The sequence below is a fragment of the Zalophus californianus genome, chromosome 17 (genome assembly GCF_009762305.2).
Source record: "Zalophus californianus isolate mZalCal1 chromosome 17, mZalCal1.pri.v2, whole genome shotgun sequence".
Taxonomy (NCBI): domain Eukaryota; kingdom Metazoa; phylum Chordata; class Mammalia; order Carnivora; family Otariidae; genus Zalophus; species Zalophus californianus.
The window spans coordinates 46,367,343-46,389,922 of record NC_045611.1 but is presented as its reverse complement, the minus strand read 5'-3'; the positions used below and the strand labels follow the sequence as shown (position 1 = coordinate 46,389,922).

Sequence of the window (22,580 nt, the reverse complement as noted above, 5' to 3'; positions counted from 1 at the left end):
CAGGCTCCACGCCCAGCACGGAGCCCAATGCAAGGCTCGATCCCAGGATCCTAAGATCATGGAATCAAGAGTTGGATGTTTAACCGACTGAGCCACCCAGGTGCCCCCTTCATGTGGAATGATCACCCAGGAAGACTTGTTGCACCACATGCCAAACTGGACACCCCTTCGGAGACACCCAACACCAGAAGGGCATGGAAGTCATGGGAGGCAGCCATTGCCCCAGCGCTCACTGCAGATTATAATGCTTTGCTACTGAGAACCCCAAGCCCCATGACACCTGAGACAGGCGTCATCTACCGGAATTTGCAATGACTCATCCCACCGGGATGGGGGAGTTACTTCGCACCCCTGAGCGAGAGACAACTACTCCATCTCCACTGGATCCCGTTGTCCTGCTGCGAGCTGGACTTGTTGAAATGCATCATACCTGGAATGGAACACACACCATTCACTGAGAGAGGGGAGAAAGCAGGGGTCCTGGTCTGCCGTGCCCAGCCCCCAGCCCCCAGTCCATCTCCTCTCACCTGACAGTGCCGCCTCCCCTGGGCAACATGCAGCCAGGTCAAGTTCCTAAAAGTGCCAGCCTCCCTCTCCTCAAGGCTAGGTGGGCACATCCTTGCCAAGGGCACCATTGTTTGGCTCTAGCTTTGCTCCCCTGTTGGCCAGGAGGACATTATGGCACACACCAAAGCCTTTACTCAAGTTACCCAGCAAGCCATGAATGACAGTCAACAAAGTCTGTCTTTATGTCACTCTAAAATCTCTCTAATGAGGAAAGCTGTCCCCCCAAATAGATGGCTTTGGACATTATCACTACTTTGCGAGGAGACACCTGTGTCATTATCCAAACACAAAGTCGTGTGCTCCCGCCTGATAAGGCAGCTAATGCATCATCTTTACTAAATCATATGGGGACACAAGCAAACACCTTCAGCAACCCTCACCATCACCCCCAGGCTAGGGGACTTGATAAATCAGTAGTTTGGATCGTGGAAAAACTGTTATTTTAGGAATCATTGTTTTCATCTGTGTTTTCTCTTCCATGTGCCCGAATTACCTGCCTCCAGAGAGCCGCCCAACGAGCCACCTCCGTGCTAGTGGAACTCCATGCTGGCTGCTCAGGGCACATTGTGCAAGGGGGTGTGTGTAAGACCTAAGAGTGGGCCATGAGGGGTGGAGTACTGGGGGAGGCCATCCAGAGGACATGACCACCGGTTGACCCAGGAGCTGCACTCAGGTGATCAGAGGCACCTCACTCCCTCCCCTGACCGTGGAATGTACTTCTGCCCACCGTTCCCACAGTGGGAGCCGTCCCGAGGACATAGCCTTGCTAGAGCAAGGTGTTGTTGAGACCATCTGGCTCTACAGTCTTTAAGATTCTGGTAGGTGGGTGGGTGGGGAGACCTATTCATCTTGCAGCACCCAACACAAGCCTTATAAGTACCTTCCCTTGCTTATTAAACCAGCCACCTAACAATCTGGAGCGATCTGTCTCTTTCTTTGGTCTCCCCTTGTCCTCTGTACAGGGGGGCCAGTTTGAGAACAAACAACGACACCTTAGGCAGTCAAGATTGCATGATCCACAGGGCAAGTCTCAGAGCTAAGAGATCTTGCCCCTTTAATGTTTTCTGTTTAAGTGATCTCTACACCCAACATGGGGTTCGAACTCATGACCCCAAGATCAAGAGTCACATACTCTACCAACTGAGCCAGCCAGGTGCCCCGAGCTTGGCAGCTTCTTAAAAATTTAAATACAGGGGGGCCTTGGGTGGCTCAGTCAGTTAAGCATCTGAATCTTGATTTCGGCTCAGGTCATGATCTCAGGGTCCTGGGATCGAGCCCAGCGTTAGGCTCCCCACTCAGTGGGGAGTCTGCTTATCTCCCTGTCCCTCTGCGCCTCCCCACGCTCGCTCTCTCAAATAAATAAATAAATCTTTTAAAAAAAAGTTATATACCTACCGTATATGATTCAAGCATTCCACTCCTAGGTGTATACCCTAGAGAAATGAAAGGGTATGTTCACACAAAGACTTGTACACCAGTCTTCACAGCACTTCTATCGGTAATTGCCAAAAAGTGGAGAGAAGGCAAATGTCCACCAACAGGTCACTCGATAAACCAGTCGTGGTGACTTGATAAACTGTCCCCTGCAATGGCCTAGTTTGACATGCATGAAGCGCAAAACAATGATGTTGAGTGAAAAAAAGCCAGACACGAGAATCCACACTGTATCATTTCATTCTGCAAAATACAACTAACCAATAGTGACAGAAAGCAGGTAGGTCGGTGGCTGTGCGGAGGGGTGAGGGATGGAGGGGTGAGGGATGGAGGGTTTGACGAAGAAATCAGGAATGATGGCTATGTTCATTCTCACTGCCATGATCTTGGTTGCGGTGGTGGCCTCCCAGGTTTACATAAGCCAAAACTCCTCAACTTGTATAGTTTCTTCATGTCATCTGTACCTCAATAGAGCTGGGGGGAGAGGGTGTCCCCGCTGTGGAATGCAACAGAGACTTTTCCCTCTACTGGGCTGGCTTAACAAATGGCCCCTGAGGGCATCTGAACTTTCATTCTGAAGCTCAATAGACCGTGAAGCTATTTCCGCTTAGAGCCCTGAAGAGGCTTTAAAAAGAAAAGAGAGCTGACCTATTTCCGCGCTCAGGCCTGTCCCTTTTCTCTCCTGAGACCCTGAGCCTACAGGGATCAATTTCTTGAATGGGGGAAGAGAAAAATGAGAACAGGCATGGGGAAAAAAAGGAAATGCAACAGATGGGAACGTGCCCCTACCCCCCACCCCCCGCCCCAACCCCAGGCACAAGGCAGAAGGCGGCCTGGAGGGTGACAATGCAGGAGGAGGGTGGACCTGGTGAGAAGGTGACTGCGATTCTCTCAGGAAACAAGAAGGAGGTCACTGCTGAGAGTGAGGATGAGGAAGGAGCTCTCAGAGGTTTGAAGAGAAGGTCTGATATGTCATCTGGGAGAATCAAGGGACCAGGGACACCCGCAAAGTTGCCAAGCAGCACCGTGGGTCCACTCCAAGTCAGTGGGCATGAAGTTAAGGCGAGGCCAGTTGGCATGGGTGTGTGTTTTTCTCCGCCCACATTCCACTGCACAGATGCAGGCATGCGATAGGTGGAAACTTAGATTTTACAAGGACTATGGTTTTGCCAGATGAGTATGGTGGAGTGGGGAGGTGTGTCGTGAATGTGTGTGAGGGGGTGATCTCAATGGCCGGTCAAGGAATTTGATCTGTGTGAAGACATGAGGGGGCTGAGGGGTAGAGGAAAGGTGGTAGGGGTCAGTGGATTGTTGGAGTTGAGGTTTTGGAGGGAATGAACTAGAAAGACAGGATACAATGGGCAGTGAGTGAGACGCTTGGAGCTGAGGTTCTAAGAGGCTGTGGTGTTCTAAGAGGTGTAGGTGTGCCCAAGAGAGGGAGGGGCTGCGAGGAGGACAAGTTCATTGGCGAAGAGGAGGTCTGGGAACCCAAAGGATGGCCCGAGGGTCACCTAGCTGGGTATGGAAATCACTGAGGTTGATGAGAGAGGCAGCACGAGAGACAGTGAGCCAGGAGCTAAAGTCCTGGAGAAGTGAGCAGTAGTGATCATCAACCGATGAATACAAATGTGCTATGTCCATGCAGCAGAATATTATTTGGCCACAAAAAGGAATGAAAGACATCCTATAACCTGGATGAACCCTGAACAAACCGGTCACATGTTTTATGATTCCATTGATATGAAATGCCCAGAATGGGCAAATCCATAGAGACTGAAAGTAGCTTAAGGGTTACTGCTGGTTGAAGGCAGGTGATTGCTAAAGGATATGGAGTTTCTTTTGGGGTGATGAGAAAGTTCTGAAATTACACAGTGGTGACCATCCCACAACCTTGTGAATAAAAACCACTAAGTTGTATGAATATATCTCAATAAAGGTGTTACTTTAGGGTGCCTGGGTGGCTCAGTTGGTTGGGCGACTGCCTTCGGCTCAGGTCATGATCCTGGAGTCTCGGGATCGAGTCCCGCATCGGGCTCCCTGCTCGGCAGGGAGTCTGCTTCTCCCTCTGACCCTCCCCCCCTCATGCTCACTCTCTCATTCTCTCTCTCTCAAATAAATAAATAAAATCTTTTTTTTTTTTTAAAGCAGCATCTCATAGTGAATAGAGCACCAAAAAGAGCTGGGGACCTTGGCCACCACTATGAGCCCTGCAGTTGGGATTTTGAATCATGGGGAGCTTTGACTCCTCAGCCTGTCCTGTGGGCTCTGCTTTCAAAACAGATCCACAACTCGCCCTCTTCAACCCCTCCACGGCCTCCACTCTGATCCGACCCACTTCTTCTCCAGACTGTTCTCCTGAATCAGCCTCCTCACTGTCTTCCTGGCTCCCACCCCGCCTCCCACAGTCTGTTTCCCACACCCACACCATGCAGCCACAGGGCTCCTGTGAATACCTGAGCCAGGTCAGGGTCCTCCCCCGCTGGGAAGCCTCCAGGGGCTCCACCTCAGAGGAAAAGTCAAAGTCCTCCCCCAGCCCCAGAGGCCCCTCAGTCCCCTCTTGGACTGGACTGCCCTTTTTCCCATCTCTGACAGCATCGCTTACCATTTACCACCCCCCTCATTCTACTCCAGCCACAAAGCCAGTTCCTGGAACACACCAGGCACGTTTTTCACCTCAAGGCCTTTGCATTGGCTGTTCCCTCTGCTTGGAATTGTTGTCCTCTGGTATCCACATGACTTCCTCTCTCCCCTCCTTCAGGTCTTTGCAAGAATGTCACCCCCTCAGTGAGGCTTCCCCTTAATACCCTTTCAAGCAAACTGCCCTCATATATTCCTCATCTTCCTTCTCTGTTTTCTTTTCTAATTTATTTTTATTTTTTTAAAGACTTTATTAGAGAGAGAAAGAGAGAGAGAGAGCGCGTGCAAGCAGGCACGAGGGGGTGGGGAGAGAAGCAGACTCCCTCCTGAGCAGGGAGCCAGACTTGGGGCTCAGGGCTCCATCCCAGGACTCTGGGATCATGACCTGAGTGGAAGGTAGACACTTAACCTACCAAGCCACCCACGCACCCGTTTTAATTTCTGAATAGCAGTTCTCACCACCTGATAGCATATGTTTTACTTAAGTATTTCAACAGAACATAAGTATTTCACTATAAATTTTCCATATCTTGTTCACCATTTTATCCCAAATGCCCCCACTAGTGTTGGCTCAATGAATGACCCTAGGGTAGATGCTTAAAGTGATTAAAACATACCTACTTCCAGCCCCCAAAGTCCAGATTCTAGCCAAGAGACAGAAATTAAATAACTAAGTGTTTTCACATGGCAATAAGAGCAAAGAGGGAGACAAATGGGGGGTCATGATTATAACAGTGCATGGGGGTAACCAGGCTGGGATGGTCAGTAAGTGACATCTGAGTCATGACCCATCTGATGAGGAGCAAAAAGGTCTGGGAGAATATTCTAGGCAAAGGGGGGGGGCAGTGCAAAGTCAGGAATGGGCTCTGGGCATTTGATGAAAGGAAGTCATTGTGCCATGTCAAAAACAGGTGGGAAAGGGGTAGGCATGGAGGTGCCTACAAGGGTCAGATTAGGTCTTGTAAGGAGGGGGGAGAGACTAGGTCTTCTTGTGGTGTATTTCAACTGGGTTTTCCCTTCTCTGGGCCTCAATTTTACCTTATCTGCGAAATGGGGGTAGGCCTGAGGTCCCCTCTGCTTCCAGACATTCTCAGCATCTCTCAAGACCACCCTAGAAGGCAGGTACTATTACCATTCTCCTATTGGATAAGGAAAAAAAGAGGCCCAAAAAACGCTCTCACTTTCCAAGACCACAGAGCTAGTAAGTGCAGGCTCCCTACTTGAACTCAGCAGTCTGGCCCCAGAGCTGGTGCCCTTAACGTGCACGGCATACCGCAGCCCCCATAACCACAACAGGTACTGCAGTGCGGCGCTTACACGTCGTCGGCGGCAGACAAATCCCGCTATGGCCACTTACAAAGCTGGGGGATCCTGGATTAGCCGCTTGGGTCCTCTGAGCCCATTTTCCCATCTGTACAATGTGCGCCCCAACATTAACCTCAACTAACACAACACTTGGCTGACCAGGAGAAACGAGGCGTGACTGCCAAACAACTGCGTGACTTTCCGAGAAGGAAGGGGGAGGGGGGGTGGGTGGAATGAGGGGTTGGCGTGTTTGGGGAAAAGGGACGCGGAGCCCTAGCGCCACGGAGCATCAGTCTTTCCATTCCTTTCTGGCGTTGTTTCCCCCATTCAACCGCGGAGCCACTGTCGATCTCTCCCCCCACCCCACCCCCTATTTTTTTTCCAGGCTGAAAAGAGGTCGTGGTCCCTTTAAGGCCCGCCCCTCCCTCCCCCAAAACTTCCCAGTGTCTGCTCTCTTTTCGATCCCGGACGGCCGGCCAGGCTCGCCGCCGAGCTGGTAGGGGCTGGGGGCGAGGGGCCGGGGAGGGGTGCGGGGGGTGGGTGGGAGGTGCCGCCCGCCGTGAGGGGTGGGGAGGGGCGGAGACCGGGAGCGCGACGGTGCAGATAACGCGACGGCTCGGGCGCCCGCCGTGGGTGCGAGCCGGCGGGCGAGCGACCCGGAACGCGCCACGCCGAGGACCGTTCCGCCGCGTCCCGGCGGCGCGCGTCGGCGCGAGGGGCGTACGGGCCGGGCGCGGGGGCGGGGAGGGGAGGGGCCCCTCTCCCCCCTCCCCCCACCGCATTCCTCTGACGTCGGGACCTCGCGACCCCGCCCTTCAGTGGGACCCGCCCCGCCCCTCGGCGCACCGATCACGTGTTGAAGGCGCTGCGCCGCCCCCCCACCTGTGTTCCGCCTGCCTTTTCGAATCTTCCCAGTGTGACCGGGAACTGATTTAGATTCCCGTCAGTCCGCTCCCAACTTTATTATCGCTCCAAATTTGCGAACCCACCAATCCTGTCTCACTCTCTTCGCGCCCCTGACCCCCATTTCAAACTTAGTTTCCAGGAGGGCTCCTATTTCGGGAGCCCCCTTTCACCGTTGGGAAGATTCCGAAGCATCTTTGGGGGAGTCGCCCCTATTTCTCACGACTCAGTCCTCTCTAAGCGCAGTGTCTCCCCTCCCACCCCCAAGCAGCAGCCCCGAAACGCGGGATCCTGGCTCAGCTCGCGGCCCCGCTCCTAGGTTCCGGCTGTTGGGTGTCGTTGGACCCTAGGGACTGAGGGAGGGCATTATCTTAAGGGTCGCTCTACCCGGTCCCCAAGGCAGGCAGGCCTGCCGGACACTTGGAGCACCAGGACTCTCCTTTGCAGAGCGCGAGCGCTGTGCCGGGTGCTGTAGCTGATGTTTGGTAGGGGAGCCAGCCTCACTAAGGGAGGGATCCCCGCTCCCTTACCCACACAGGACTTCCCCGCTGGAAAAGGGACAGTCACCAGACTGTGACGAGCCGCAGAGGTCAGGGCTGTCGCGTGAAAACCACGGGCCTGCGTGGTCAGGGGTTACCACAGAGCAGGTTCGGGGTCGGGACTGGTTGGGACGAGGAACGCTTTTCAGTGGAGACTGCTGCACGGACAAGAGGAGTGATCCCCCAGGCAGGAGGGGTGGCAGACAAAGGGTTCTAGATGAAAGGGTCTGCACGGGCAGAAAAGTGCGTGAGAGGTCCTTCCCTTTGTGCAAACTGAAAGGCACTCTTATGGCTGAATTTAGAGGTGGGGCGGAGCGGCGAAAGGACGCCGGCGAACTTGACGGGGTCCGAAGACCGTCGGCAGCGGCAAATGGTTTTCTACCGAAAGGGTTAAGTTTGGGTTATTAAAAAATTCCTCCGGCGTTCTGGGGGCTCGAGATGGAGAGGAATAAGGTATACCGGTGGGGACAGAGTAGCACTGGCAGCTCGCGCCACCCAGCACGTCAATAAATACTTGGGGTACGCCAGGCCTTCGCGGGTTTAGAGGGTTGCCCCGCCTCCAGAGACGCCTGAAAGCCTATTCGCGCCTGCGCTCTCGCCTCTGATCCTTTCCTAGACTGCGCCGAAGAGCGCCTGGCGGTTTAGGGAGGGCTTTCCTTTTTCACCCAATCAAAGACCACCGGTGGTCCTACGACCCTTTCCACTCTTCATTGACTAAGCGGGTAGAAACGTAGAAGATGGGCATCTGCAGTAACCACTGGAGAGAGGCAAAAGGGAGGGGTTTCCTTGCGGAGTGGCGCGGGAAGGTAGCCGTTTTGACTGGAGCACTAAGAATTTTCGGTTTGATGGATTAGTGAGGAAGCCAATGAAAGTGGGAAGAAGGCGGGGCTTTTCGGGCGAGTGGGGAGCGTCGTTCCTATCAGGTGCTCCAAGGAAGGCAAGGCGGGGCCAGAAATCCGACCTATCAAATTGGAGTTTATTTTAAGGCGGCGGGGTCAGCCAGATGACTGGCAGAAAGCGTTCGCCTATAAGGAGTGTCCCAGACAAATGAGGGCGGGCCCGTCTGAAGAATGGCTTGGGCTATACCCAATAGACGCGCAGGGCAGGCGGAGGCTTCCCCTCCCCCCTTGGCGGGACCAGTGGCTCCCCCTATCGGGTGGGGGCGGCGAGTGACGGGCGTGTCCCTCCCCCAATGAGAGGCGGGGGGAGGCGGGTTCTGCGCCGCCATGTCGCGGAGGCTGCTGCCCCGGGCGGAGAAGCGGCGTCGGCGGCTGGAGCAGAGGCAGCAGCCGGACGAGCAGCGGAGGCGGTCGGGAGCGATGGTGAAGATGGCGGCGGCGGGCGGCGGAGGCGGCGGTGGCCGCTACTACGGCGGCGGCAGTGAGGGCGGCCGAGCCCCTAAGCGGCTCAAGACGGACAACGCTGGCGACCAGCACGGAGGCGGCGGCGGCGGTGGAGGAGCCGGGGCGGCGGGCGGCGGCGGCGGGGTGAGGCCAGGGCCCTAGATGCCGGGGACGGCCGGGAAGGGACGGAAAATTTTCCACCTTGAGGGTATTCATTTGGGGGGGGCGCCTCTGCGCACGCGCCCAGGCCCTCACGCCGTGACGGGGTGGGGGAGGGGCAGGCGTTGGGCAAACGGCGGGGTTTGCGCGAGGACAGCAGCTTGCGCGTGCGCGCTATTCAGAGCGGTGGGGGGGGTGTGGGAGGCGGAGGAAGGAGCTCGCGCTGCGGGTGGCGCAGTGCGCAGGCGCCGCGGGGTTGAGTTGGGGGGGGGGGGAGCCGGGCCGTTTTTTTCCTTTTATCGTTTAATTCGCTGCCCTCACGCGCAAGCGCACTTTTGCTTGGGCCTCGTGGGCGGCGGGGGGGGACACCGCGTGAGCGGGAACGGGTGGGCGGTGGCCTTTTCCGCGCCTGAGTGGGGAATTCTGGCCCATCGCTATTTAATCTTTATAGTGTCGTGGTTTGTGTCGATATAGAAGTTGATGTAATTTGAGGATATTCCCCCAGAACAGAATATGTCCCCATTTTTGTGGGCTTTGAAAACCGGAAGAAGGGGGCTTGTGAAGGTCTTTTACGCCGTTTGGGAATTGAGCTAAGTTTTGGAACTATCACAAGTTTTCTTAAAATTTCCTGGGGTTGACAGGGTGCAGTTGGTTTGGTGAACCAAAATGTTCCCTGAGGGTGGGCGTTTTGGAAGGGATTCGACGTCTTTGGTCTCCTTGTCGGAAAGGACCACCATTTGTTCCTCCTGGCTTGGAGCGTATTCCCTCCTCCCTGCAAGTTCATGAAGTCCTCTCCAGTTCAGCCATTTGCAGGATTTTCCAGGGTTTGGTGGTGATTTCTAGCTGTGATTTCTAGTGTTTTAAATTGTGGCAGGCCTTGTTGCACACATTTTAAAACTACTTGAACTAAATCTTCCAACAGTTTTGTGTGAGATACAGGATGGTATTACAATTCGGGATTTGAGAGCTGAGGTAAATTTGTTCAGATCATGTAGCTCGTGGTGGGGGAGGGGCTGGGATTAGAATTTATGGGCTATGGAACTCCAACCGCTGAGCTGGTAATCAGGCGGGTGTGCCTCCTGTGGTTTGTGTGGTTCGTTCCTGAAATAGAATCCAATTCTGCCCCTGTTCCATGGGCTTCTGCTTGGTGGCTCTCAAACAGGAGGTTGGGCCCAGAGCCCAGGAGACATGGAGAAAGTTACTTTCCTCCTGATTCCAGAGGCTTCTTTCTGTGTGGGTGGAAAGATACTTCTTGGGGGGGAACCGTCTTGGTTTTTAGTGATGTGGGTTGGAGTTTCTTTTTTTTTGAAGGACCTTTCTCATCTTGATTTTCCATAGTCTAGCCTAGGCAGTATTTTCTAGCACAGATTTTTGTGGGTGATTAAAGACTAGAAGTGGTTTTCACAGCTTTTGGGACATGGGCTCTTTTACCGTGACTGATCCTGGGGGTGAGTGGTGGGAACAGCAATGCTTGGCTGGGCTTGTTGCACAAGGGGAAGGGCAAAGAAACATTCCAAGAGAATATTGTGATTCAGACTGCAGCAAAAAGCTGTTTGAGCCCTTCCTGCCAATGCTGTCCCCTTTCCATCCCAATCTTTTCCCGTTTTCTTGACCAGTGGGAAGAGAAAAATTCTAGGAGGAATATAAGGTATAGGGCAAGCCTTGTATTCCATTCTGCCTTCCTTAGAAGCTACAACAAGAGGTATAGGCAAGTGGCTGGCCACCCACTCAGGGCCTGAGCACTGGCTGGCCCAAAATCGTTTTGGGGTGATTGGTTTGTATTGCCATCCCTTGTCTGCTCTGTGTGACACTTAAGCGTCTTATCTGATTGGGTCTCCCAGCAGCACAGAGGGCAGTGGGCCACCATCCCGTACAGCAGGAAATTAAGTTACGTTCTTGTTTCTTTTCTCAGGAGAACTACGATGACCCACACAAAACCCCTGCCTCCCCAGTTGTCCACATCAGGGGCCTGATTGACGGCGTGGTGGAAGCTGACCTTGTGGAGGCCTTGCAGGAATTTGGACCCATCAGGTATTCCAGTCAGAGGCCACGGGTTGAACATAGAATGCAACTCCTTGGTGTCCTGTGCGTCCTTAGTTTCTTTAGGAAGTGACATGGCCAGTTTGGCCCAGGGTCCTGGGGCTCCTCCACTCTTAGGTTTGGCCCTTATACTTTGGGACAGGTTATGGCGAGTTTCATGTCTTTTTTTTTTTTTTTTTCCTGTCTCTAGCTTCTAGTCTACATTCCCTCATTTAGCAAGTATTTTTGTCACGTGTTAGGTGCTGGGAATAGAGTAACAAATGAAGCTTTCGGGCTCCTTCCAGATAGCTGCCCACCCAGGGTGATCAGTACTGTGATAGGAAAGGCCAGGAGCCTGCAGGAGGCATCTGACTCCAGGGAGGAGGACTCAGGAAGGAAGGCTTCCCAGAGGAGGTGGATGCCACGGCTACATCTCTTTTGCCTATTGTGCCACATAGGGTGCAGGGTGTTCAGGTCAGGAAACCATGGTGGAGGTACAGAGGAGTCCAGAGAGATGAGTCCATTCAGGGAAAGTTGAATGTTATTCTCTTGTCTGTGTTTCCCTGAGAGGACTGAAACATGTGTTTTCTCTGCCAGTTATGTGGTAGTAATGCCTAAAAAGAGACAAGCGTTGGTGGAGTTTGAAGACGTGTTGGGGGCTTGCAACGCTGTGAACTACGCAGCCGACAACCAAATCTACATTGCTGGCCACCCAGCTTTTGTCAATTACTCTACCAGCCAGAAGATCTCCCGCCCCGGGGACTCTGATGACTCCCGGAGTGTCAACAGTGTGCTTCTCTTTACCATCCTGAACCCGATTTATTCCATTACCACGGTGCGTGCCAACAGGCCTTCTTTTAGCTGCTTTTGTGAGCTCTCTTCCTCCCATTCTCTCTCCTGAACCAGACTGACCTGCCAGTGCCCTTTCATCTTGCCTGTGTGCTTTTTACAGGATGTTCTTTACACTATCTGCAATCCTTGTGGTCCTGTCCAGAGAATTGTTATTTTCCGGAAGAATGGAGTCCAGGCCATGGTGGAATATCCTTTGCTGGGAAAGGGGTGTTCTTTGAGGTGAGGGCTCTCACAAGGCTCGGCAGGGCCCTGTCCTTTCAACCAGCACGGAGCCCTAGTGGCTGCCAGGTGCCAGATCCCTTCCTAGAGCCCCTTTCCTTGATGGGAAGGATCGTTAACGAACAGTAAGGCATGTAGTGTGAAAGGTCAAGTCTAAAGTGCCGTAGGGGGGAGGAGCGACCGGCAGGTATGGCAGGCTGATACCCTGTTGCCATGAGGAAATAGGAGCTGGTATTCAGGGCAGAAGAACTGGTCTCTGTAAAGGTGCTCAGGTCCTTAGCGTTGGAGACCGCAAACGGCCTGGCGGCTGATGAGGCACAGAAGATTCACTGCGGGCGTTAGAAGCAGTGAGCAGGGCTTCTGAGGCAGTGCTGTGAAGCACGGTCAGGGTGCGGTGGGAAGCCACTGATGGCCTTCCAGGCAGGACCGTCGTCCGGTTGATGTTTCAGAGATTGTCCAGGCTTAGTCGAAGCACAAGGCACAAGAGAGGATGGGGCAAAGGGAAAGTGGCTTGGCCTGGGGTGGTGGCCGAGGGAGTTGCTGCCACCTCTGGGCTCGTGGGGTTGGGAGTGCAGGTGACAGAGGAACTGGACGGTGACTGCCCACCCGGGGCAGCACTCCAGCCTCTCCATGTAAGCGGCTAGTGACTGGCCAGTGCACTAACCCCAGAGCGCACATGCAGGATGGTCTTCGGGTGCTCCCTCATCCTCCTCCCTTTCTGGGACCGCTTGAAGCCCTTTCCAAAGAGCACCTGTCTTGGGGCTTTCCTTAACTTCACCCACATTTGATTCTGTGCAGAGTGCCCAGCGGGCCAAGGCCTCGCTCAATGGGGCTGACATTTACTCAGGCTGTTGCACTCTGAAGATCGAATACGCGAAGGTAGGTCTAGGAAACGACTACTCCTTGTCAGCTTCTAGGTGAGCTGGGGCCTGGCTAATTTCAAGCTTTGTCTTGTCCCTGCAGCCCACACGCTTGAATGTGTTCAAGAACGATCAGGATACTTGGGACTACACAAACCCCAATCTCAGTGGACAAGGTAATCCTGATGGCAACTTTGTTCTAAACACACCTGCCTTGCCTTCACTCGACTAGTGCACTTCATTGACCCGGGCTCAGGGTTATGTAATGCCATTGGGCTCCCTATGGACATGGGAGGGCCTGGGGGGCGCGGTCAGCTCTTGGAAAAGGTGCTTCAGTGGGAGAGGGTGAATGAGGGGGCCTCTGTAGGTTCTAGCTGCTGCTGGGGGCCCTTTGACGTGGCTGAGGGTATAGAGCCAGGGCAGAGGCTTGAAAGGGGTTGGGGAGCAGGGCCTCGCTGAGCACAGGGCGTGGCGATGCCTTATAAACCAGTAGCAGCCCCCAGACGGATTCTGCTGCTGCCCTTCTAGGAGCCTGCCTAGAGTCACTGACTCTCCATTCTCACTGGGCCAGGAATGGTTCTCTTGCTTGTCACTATCAAGAGGGTCTGCTGGGGGCAGGGCGGGGGCAGACTGGGGAGGTAACGAGGGCGCCCAGACCCTTGGAGGAGAGCCTTTGAGCAAGTTGACTTGTGGAGGTGAGACACCCTGGATTGGAGCAGGGCGGACACGCCTCACCTCCCTTGTAGCGGGGACTCAACATCTCTGCGGGGGGGGGGGCAAACGGACAACCCCCTTCCTAGACTCTGTCAAGAATGGTTTGCCTTGGATAGGAGGGAGAGGTGGAGGAGGATGGCCTTTGGAAAAGCGCGGCAACCCCCTCAGCGAGACCGTCATCTCTGTCTGTCTTGGTCTGATACGTCGGACTAGGCCACGGGCTGAGGGAGGAGGCTGGTTGCTGACCTCTCGCGGGGCCCTGGGAGGCCAGAGGCCCCCATTCCTAGGTGGGCCTGTCTTGCTTGCCCTCGCAGCTGGGAAGCAGTGGGCAGGGTGGGCTAGACTCTTCCCCAGGACCCTCACGGTGGGCGCTGTGGGCCTGGCCGCCCCTCCAGAGGTCAGAGGCAAATTGGTGATCCGAGTGAATACCAGAGCGGGCAATGGCATTACATGACCGCTAACAGAAACATGGCAACCAACCATTTCTTCTCCAAGGAACATAACTAGAAGATGTGCAGACCGGCAGGGGCTAGTGGCAGGGGCTGGCTGTGCATTGGTTTTGATGCCTCTCAGCTCTGGCCGCCCCAAGACTGGGGGGCAAAAACGAGAGCTGAGGAGGTGGCCTGGAGTGAGGGCGGTGCTTCGCCACCCCTCGGGAACCATACTTCAGCGGCTCTGCCTCTGCACATTGCTCACCAACACACAGGGTAGAAAGCACTAGCTCTTCCGGGAGAGAACAGAACACGCAGCCTCCACCACGTCCCCAGAAACAGCCGCAGACTTGAGCTCACTACATCAAGAACACCACACCGCGCTCCAACGAACAGCTACCAGCACAGAGACAGAGGCAGACAGAGACAAAGAGAGAAAGAGACGCAACATGGCAGCAGACACTGCTTTTTTATTAAACATTAAAAAAAAAAAAAACCAAGTCAAAATCCAAGCAAACTCGAACCCGAGAATGTACACAGAAGTAGGAAACACAGAGAACAGAGCTCTCCCAGCCAGCCAGCGGCGCTCTTTTCGGAGAACGTTTCATAGACCGAAGTAGATTCCATGGGCCTCCAAGACAATAGGATCCTCTCTCCATTCCTCGCCATATGGGTTGTTTTTTTGTTTTTTGTTTTTTAAGTCCTTTGGTTTGGGGAGGGCTTTTTTTTTGTTCTTTTCTGTTTTGATATTTTTATTTTTTCCGCAGTCATCGGCTGCCAACATAATCTGCACCAACTGGAGATCAGAGAGCAAAAAAAAAAAAAAAAACTTAAACCACAACAAAAAAAAAAAATCAAAAAAAACCAAAACAGATCTAAAACCAGACAGCCAAACAGCTCAGAGGTACACAGTTACCTGCTGGTGGGTAACCGGGCGCGCTCCCAAGGCCAAAAGCGCGGGCATAGTGGGGCCACTGGCACACCCATACCCAGGAGACACGCACACGGAGCGCTACACAGCCAGAAGCACCGCACTGCAGCACACAAGTGTGAGGAGCTGACCACACGGAGGGACACTACCCACTTCATACACCTTTATTTTCCACTTTTCTGGTATCTTCTGAGGACAGAACATCTGTGAGCCATTTTTGATTTAATCAAAAACATTGACTTTTAAGACAATTCTTAAAAAAAAAAAATTTGTAGCGGATGTGTACCGTAACTTGTATTTATGACTGTAAAACCATGTGATGCAGGGTCGCAGTGTATGTTTGATGGGACGCCATCTTTCAGAACTGTGCTAACTCACTGTTGAAGCGTCCAATGGTAAGAGAAAATACAGATTTGTTTTTTGTGACAAATGGACATTGTACTCTGTACTTCTGCTGTAAGTAGCCCTTTTCCATCTTTGTAATGACTGATTGTTGGAAACAAAACCCAGGCCGGGTGGCAGGAAAGGACAGTGATCCCGAGCCCTGGGTTTTGGAGTCAGCCAGACCTGGGTTCAAATCCTGGCTCGGCGGCTAACTTTTGCTTTGTGACCTTGGGCCAAAGTGTCTTTTAACTGCTCAGTTAAAAGTTGAGTGCTCAGGTTCCTTATTTGTAAACCGGGGGCTAAAATAGTACCTACCTCATAGGGTTGTTGTGAGGAATTTCTGAAGTGGTGATGTCTGTAAAGCGCTTCGCACAGTGTCTGCCACTCAAGCGCTAAATTCATGTAGCGACTATGCATTGCAGCTGGGGTCTGGGGTGGATCTGCGCCATTGTCGGGGTCTGAGAATGTCAATGCCTTGTACATGACTGTTCAATTGAACTGGTTTTGATGTTGCCCTGCTTGTCCTTTCCCACAGTCCCTCTCCTCGGGTTGGATGTGACTTGGGGGGGGGGGGGGGGGGGTGGCCGGGAGGACCAGGGTGGAGAAAGAAGGGGCCTAGAGAGTGGGGCCTAGAGCTCCTAGAACCTTGGAACTCTGGGGGCCAGATTTTATCTTTTCTGTCCTGCCTTCCCTTGGTGGTTTTTCCACTCTTGACTCCTCTCCCTTTATTGGGAGTTCTAGAAATCTGTTCTTGGTCCTCCATAACATAACTTCCATAGCATCTGCAGGTTCCCCAGAGGACCCGAGAGCTCAGCTTCTCATTTGGGCCAGGGCAAGAGAGAGAGAGCCCAGAAGCTGGCCTCATCCTTCCCAGAGAAAGGAAACCAGCCGCTTGGCATGGGCAGGAGAAGGGAAGTGGGCTCCAGCCTTGAGGCTTGGGCTTCATGCCCACCCGGGGTCAGGCCACAGGAAGGAGGCCCCAGCAGCTCCGGTGAGCAAGGGAGGGTTTGCCTCAGGCTTGCAGGAACTGAAGGTCTTGGAGATTAGCCTCTAGTCAGGAGGGTGACCCCCTTTGTTCCAGGTTAGCCTCTAACTGTTTTCTCTGTCCGCAGGTGATCCTGGCAGCAACCCTAACAAACGCCAGAGACAGCCCCCTCTCCTGGGAGATCACCCCGCAGAATATGGTGAGGGCAGGGGGTTCCCCTCCGTGGACTCCCGTGGCTCATGTGCCCCTGCCCGCCGCCCGCCGCGCAAATTCTCACCCGTCCTCCCTCTCTTTCCTTCCCACCCCCCAGGAGGGCCCCACGGTGGGTACCACAGCCATTACCATGATGAGGGCTACGGGCCCCCCCCACCTCACTACGAAGGGAGAAGGATGGGCCCACCAGTGGGGGGTCACCGTCGGGGCCCAAGTCGCTACGGCCCCCAGTATGGGCACCCCCCACCCCCTCCCCCACCACCCGAGTATGGCCCCCACGCCGACAGCCCTGTGCTCATGGTCTATGGCTTGGATCAATCTAAGATGAACTGTGATCGGGTCTTCAATGTCTTCTGCTTGTATGGCAATGTGGAGAAGGTGAGCCTCTGTTAGGTCCATTGCTTCCCTTATAGACCTAGCGGGCCGAGCCTCGTGCGTCATGGTGGGGGAAGGAGCCTGGCTGGCAGCAGGCTGATTCCGAGAGAGTGACTCACTGAAGCAGGCGACCGGCTGCTAATGTTTTGTTTGGTCCTCACCATGGGTTTTTTGTTGTTTCTTAATCGGGGGCATTAACCGGGAGTTCTTCACGTGGAAGTACTAATGCCTAACATCAGACGAACGTGATTATAAAACTCAAATCTATTGTGGCTGAGGATCACTCTGGGCCTTTCTGCCTTGCCTGTGGGACAGGTGGCTGTTCACCTCTGACCAAGTGGCTTATTTCTCTTGAACCCAGCTGAGTCCCAGGAGCCTGTGCGCTTGCAGCCCCTGGCTTAGCCTGGGAGTCATGGTGGTAGCAGCCATAGTGCAGGTTAAGCCTGCCCTCCGCACATCAGGCGCTGTGGAAAGGACTGGACGTGTAGCAACTTGCTTGTTAGTAGAATCCTTGATGAGACAAGTCGGGGCAGTGAAGGCAGGGAGGGTGAATAACTTGCCCAGGTTCCCAGACCTTTATGTGGAAGCAGGACCTCGTGCTAGAGATTTGGCTTCAGCGCCTGTGTCACGGGTTGTTCGCTGCCTCCAGTCCTGTCACCCACAGCGGTGTTAACACGTCATGGCCCACTCTGTAGCCCGTGTGCATCTGTGTGTTCCCAGACAGATGTTGGTGGCAGGATCTGCCTTGTTTTCTCACCGTGTACCCCCCCGCCCCCGTTTTTGTTGTGCTTCATTAAGTGATGCACTCATGGGTCGTGTCCCCCGGGTGAGAAAAACCCTGCCCGGCACGCTGAGCCCTTGCTGTGGGCCACACGTGCCGCTCAGTGTTCCTGATTTCTCATTCACAAGTGAGAGGGTGGAAGCCTCGCTCTAGAGCCAGGAGTTCTTTGCTTTTAACTAACTCAGAAGGGGTGGGAGAAGGGTCCCTGGCAGCCGGGCAGTGGCACTGATCACAATTGCTTTCCTCAAGGTGAAATTTATGAAAAGCAAGCCGGGGGCTGCCATGGTGGAGATGGCTGATGGCTATGCTGTGGACCGGGCCATTACTCACCTCAACAACAACTTCATGTTCGGGCAGAAGCTGAATGTCTGGTAGGTATTTCGTCTCCTCAGGCTTGCGGGTGTTGGGAGAGGAGCCGCGGGAAGAAGGAAGTGGGATGGGACCACTCTGGAAAGGGCCCCGCACAGGAGCACAGGGAGTCCAGGTGCTTGTTGGGGCAGGGGTTGGGTGTGGCGGGAATGCTCCCCGGCGTTTGACTGAAGCAGTGGGAACAAGTGCGTTGGCCTCGCCTCAGCTGTGGAGCAATGCTCCCTGAGGCACACAGCATTTTCAGACAGGAACGGGGCCACCGTGGAGGGCTTGGGGTCTGGTCTGACAAAGAGCTCCTCTCCCCTGGTACAGTGTCTCCAAGCAACCGGCCATCATGCCCGGGCAGTCCTACGGGCTAGAAGACGGGTCCTGCAGTTATAAAGACTTCAGCGAATCCAGGAACAATCGGTTCTCTACTCCAGAGCAGGCAGCCAAGAACCGCATCCAGCACCCTAGCAACGTGCTACACTTCTTCAATGCCCCTCTGGAGGTGACGGAGGAGAACTTCTTCGAGGTGGGTGCTGTGGAGTTTGGTCCCTCACCACAGCTATCTGAATGAGCCATTTATTTTAGTCTTTTAGAGGACCTTCTGAGCCACAGCTCTGCCAGGCCCTGGGTTGGGCCCCGGGGATGCAGCAGGGACCAGGAAAGACAGGCTGAGAATGGTTCCGGAGCCCTAGCCGCAGTGGAGGTGGCTGTACTGTTTGCATTATTGATAAACTAGGATGGCTGCTGTTGGCTGGAAAAGGTTTCTCCGTGTCTGGGTGAGAGAGTGGTGATCAGAGTCCAGTCTCAAAAGCATCCAAGGAGTCAGGCCCTTCCATGTCTCGATAACATCAGAAGGGAGGCTCCCATTCAAGCCTCATCAGAGGAAACTGGGACACTGAGGGGGAGGAGGGCTGACTGGCAGGGTTGGACTTGAGACCTTGCTCGGGCCTGAGATGTTGCTCTTCAGTTCAGCAAACATTTGTTTAGTGCTGCTACACCCAGATGGGGATTTTAAAAAGCAGTTTCTACTCTCATCTTGGGCTGCTTGACTCCTGCCACGTGGTTACTCCCGTCTCTGAATCTTTTCTGTGTCTTGCAGATCTGCGACGAGCTGGGAGTGAAACGGCCATCTTCTGTGAAAGTATTCTCAGGCAAAAGTGAGTAAACTGCCCCCGCTGCCTTTCCCCATTCCTCGGTTGTAGGTGGGTGGCCCCCTGCTTCCTGCTCAGGTCATCCTAAAACTGACTTTGCGTTCTGATAGGTGAACGCAGCTCCTCTGGGCTGCTGGAGTGGGAATCCAAGAGCGATGCCCTGGAGACTTTGGGCTTCCTGAATCATTACCAGATGAAAAACCCAAGTGAGTATCTGTGTGTCCTGTAGTTGTCCCCCTCGTGGCCTAATGGTGGGCTGGCTTCAGGCCAGAGCCGTCCTTCCTTGCCATCAACATATAGGGCTCCAGAGATCTCTTCACTGGTGCTGACATGGGCAGGTGGGACCTGGTCGCCAGGAGATTAGCCTGATGGTCCCCATGGGAGGGAGGGCCAGCCTGGCTGCTTGCCGCCATTCTGCCAGCTTGAGGGTTACTGAGACTCATTCTCCAGGGACTGGCGTTCTGTGCGTCAGGGGCTGGCTCAGATGGTACCCAGGAAAGGGGCTGATCTGGCCAGCGGGGAACATCTGTCCACTGAGGCCCTGGGCCAGCTGAGGAGCTGGGAATGGGATTCCCCGTGGAATCAAAAGACAGGGAAGGGGAAGTGCCTTCAGTGTTGGGCTTGTTTGTAAGTCTCGCATTGGGCAGTGACCAGTTAGATCCTCGGAGGCGAACTGCAGAAACGGAGGAAACGGAGTGGGGCGGGGTGGTTGGCGCCTCCAGAGAGGGGGGCCCAGCCAAACCTTTTGTTCTCCTTTGCAGATGGTCCATACCCTTACACTCTGAAGTTGTGTTTCTCCACCGCTCAGCACGCCTCCTAATAGGTGCCCAGGAAGAGTCCCATCTGAGCAGGAAAACATTTCTCTTTCCTTTATGCTGTTTGTTTTGTTTTGTTTCTGGTTTTGTTTTTTGTTTTTTCTTTTGCAAAAGTTCTTGTATTCCTTTTTTTTAAATGCTAGGTTAGTGGGCTTAACCATAACGGAAACGCCGGAAGTCTGGAGGGGGAGGGGAGGGGGACCTGATATCTCCCAAGATTAACCTTCACTTTTTAAAAAATTATTGTACATGTGATTTTTTTTTTTCCTGTTCTACATTTGTGCTGCCCGTGTATTCTTGGCACATTTCAATAAAATTGTTTGGAAAATAAACATTGTGCTTACTGGGATTCCAGGTTGTGTCTGCTTACCTCCCACCTGGTCTCCTGCCGAGGAGCAGGCAGGCTGGGACACAGCTTCAGGCCTTCGGGAGATGGCGGGCCCAGCCCAGGAATGCTGCTAGGAATTAAGGAATCTGTTGAGGAAAGTCCGGGAGAGCTTGTTGCATTCTTCATGGGCCCTGCTCAAGTCAGCTGAATCTAGTTGGGAGAGTCACTTAAAAAGTAAATGGTGCTGGGGCGCCTGGGTGGCTCAGTCGTTGAGCGTCTGCCTTCGGCTCAGGTCATGATCCCAGGGTCCTGGGATCGAGTCCCGCATCGGGCTCCCTGCTCCTTGGGAGCCTGCTTCTCCCTCTGCCTCTCTCTCTCTCTCTCTCTCATGAATAAATAAAATCTTTAAAAAAAAAAAAGCTTTCATCCTGTCAAATATTTGCTTTTCATAAGGCTGGAAAATAAGGAAATTAAAACCTCAGATAAAAGTGAAGATTTGCTTCCCAGTCCCTTTAACAATTTTTGGTGTGTTTCCGCACCCCCATAAAGTTCTTTTAACAAAATGCTTTATGCTGTACAGTGTTCTCTGTCCTGTCACACACACGGCTTCCTTATCCTTACCCCCCTGCACAGTATCTTCATGGGGATGTCATCCTTTCCCTGGTCCTAAAAGGTGAAATCTAATTTCTTGATACTGTAAGCAGTACTGCTATGCAGGCAAATGCCTCAAGCCAACTTGCCTGATACTGGTGGTGGAGGTGAATTGCGGAGTAAAAGATAATTCGGGGCGTGTGCTTAAGACATCAAGGGCACTTGATCTCAGCTCAGGCCTTGGTCTCAGGGTTGTGAGTTCAAGCCCAGGGTTGGGTTCCACCCTGGGTGTGGAGTCTACTTAAAGATAACAATTGCAATGTGGTACTCTTAATTGTGGGTAGATGGGAACTTGGGTATATGGTTGGGGTGGGGCATGGGGGGGCTGTAGGTAGAAGGATCCTCCTTTAAGGACCTTGACTCATGCTGGAAGAGGCAGTTTGCAGAGAATCAGTGAGGACTGTTTACTGTGCCTTGTTCGTGCATGTGCACCTGAAAACTCACTGGGATGCCTGCCTGGTTCAGTCCGTGGAGCAGGCGGCTCGAGTTCAGGGTCGTGAGTTCGATGTCCATGTTGGGTGTAGAGATTTCTTAAAACCTTAGGAAAAAAAAACCCACTTGGGGAATTTACAGTGAAGTTTTTTAAACTCAAATTATTCACATCTGAAGTCACATGGCATTTATGGAATGAAGAAACTGCTTCGCCAGGGTAAGGTTCAAACAACCTCTGGAAAGGAGAAACCACAGTTGCCTTGCAGCCATAAACTTCTAAATCCTCCATCATTTGTTTTCAAGCCAATCTTGGGCGTAAGAAAATGTTCTCATTTTGCTTCCCAACACCCAGTTGTCGTCCCTTAGCAGTTTTGAATCTCCTTCCAGAGATCCTCTATGTATGTACTGTATTCTATGCACAGAGGGCCATATATAACCATCTTTTTTACACCAACCGATCATGCTAAATGTACATCCTTAAATTCTCTTTGGGCGCCTAGCTGGCTCAATTGGTGGAGCGTGTGACTTTTGATCTTGGGATTGTGAGTTGCACCCCATGTTGGGTGTAGAGATTACTTTAAAAAAATCCTAAAGAAATGTAAAATTGTTCCTCATGTTGGCGTCTGCACAGTGGCTCTAGAGCTTCCCATTGTACAGATAACTATAAACAGTTCTCTGTTGATGGAACTTACTGGGTCTGTTTTCCAAAAGAGCTTACCCACCTATGACACACTAAGAAGGTAAGGTATTTCCTATAATCCCATTTGCCTGGAGGCCTCTGTTCACCTTGGTGCACATCTCCCTAAAGAGCATACTTCAGGAAGTTTATGGCACTTTTGATGTTCTTGGGTTAGCTGGCTTTTTCCAAAGTGGTTTTGTTTTTTAAAGAAATTATTTTAAGAACATGATCTTCAGGGGCACCGGGGTAGCTCAGTCGTTAAGGGTCTGCCTTCGGCTCAGATCACGATCCCAGGGTCCTGGAATGGAGCCCCACATCGGGCTCCCTGCTCGGCGGGAAGGCTGCTTCTCCCTCTCCCACTCTCCCTGCTCATGTTCCCTCTCTCGCTATGTCTCTCTTTCAAATAAATAAAATCTTAAAAAACAAAAAACAAAAAACATTATCTTCAGAGCCACACAAATCCTCTCTTCGGCACTCCTAAGATGCCGAAGCCCAGATAACCTTGAGCCAGTGACT

General features: G+C 53.2%; 1 protein-coding gene across 3 annotated transcripts; it reads left to right on the top strand.

Moving 5' to 3' along the window:
- Positions 1-6,065: 6,065 nt before the first annotated feature.
- Positions 6,066-20,306, top strand: HNRNPL (heterogeneous nuclear ribonucleoprotein L). 3 transcript variants are annotated; one of them, XM_027619055.2, is made up of 13 exons: positions 6,066-6,439; positions 10,800-10,918; positions 11,504-11,741; positions 11,859-11,944; positions 12,760-12,856; positions 12,941-13,013; positions 16,410-16,481; positions 16,593-16,873; positions 17,901-18,022; positions 18,333-18,534; positions 19,108-19,165; positions 19,270-19,365; positions 19,921-20,155. In XM_027619055.2, exons 3-13 carry the CDS (start codon positions 11,517-11,519, stop codon positions 19,977-19,979), a joined length of 1,371 nt encoding a protein of 456 aa, XP_027474856.1. In that variant the 5' UTR covers positions 6,066-6,439; positions 10,800-10,918; positions 11,504-11,516; the 3' UTR covers positions 19,980-20,155. The 3 variants fall into 3 exon arrangements, with proteins under 3 accessions (XP_027474856.1, XP_027474855.1, XP_027474854.1); XM_027619054.2 differs by lacking the exon at positions 6,066-6,439 and adding an exon at positions 8,612-8,872; XM_027619053.2 differs by lacking the exon at positions 6,066-6,439 and adding an exon at positions 8,612-8,872 and having other exon boundaries at positions 16,410-16,873; positions 19,921-20,306.
- Positions 20,307-22,580: the final 2,274 nt, after the last annotated feature.

Excerpts from the sequence above, each read along its gene's own strand:
- HNRNPL (XM_027619053.2), top strand. The coding sequence starts at position 8,612 with ATGTCGCGGAGGCTGCTGCCCCGGGCGGAGAAGCGGCGTCGGCGGCTG. Across the intron at positions 11,742-11,858 it reads CGATTTATTCCATTACCACG|GATGTTCTTTACACTATCTG; the intron begins GTGCGTGCCAAC and ends TGCTTTTTACAG. Across the intron at positions 11,945-12,759 it reads GGAGTCCAGGCCATGGTGGA|ATTTGATTCTGTGCAGAGTG; the intron begins ATATCCTTTGCT and ends AACTTCACCCAC.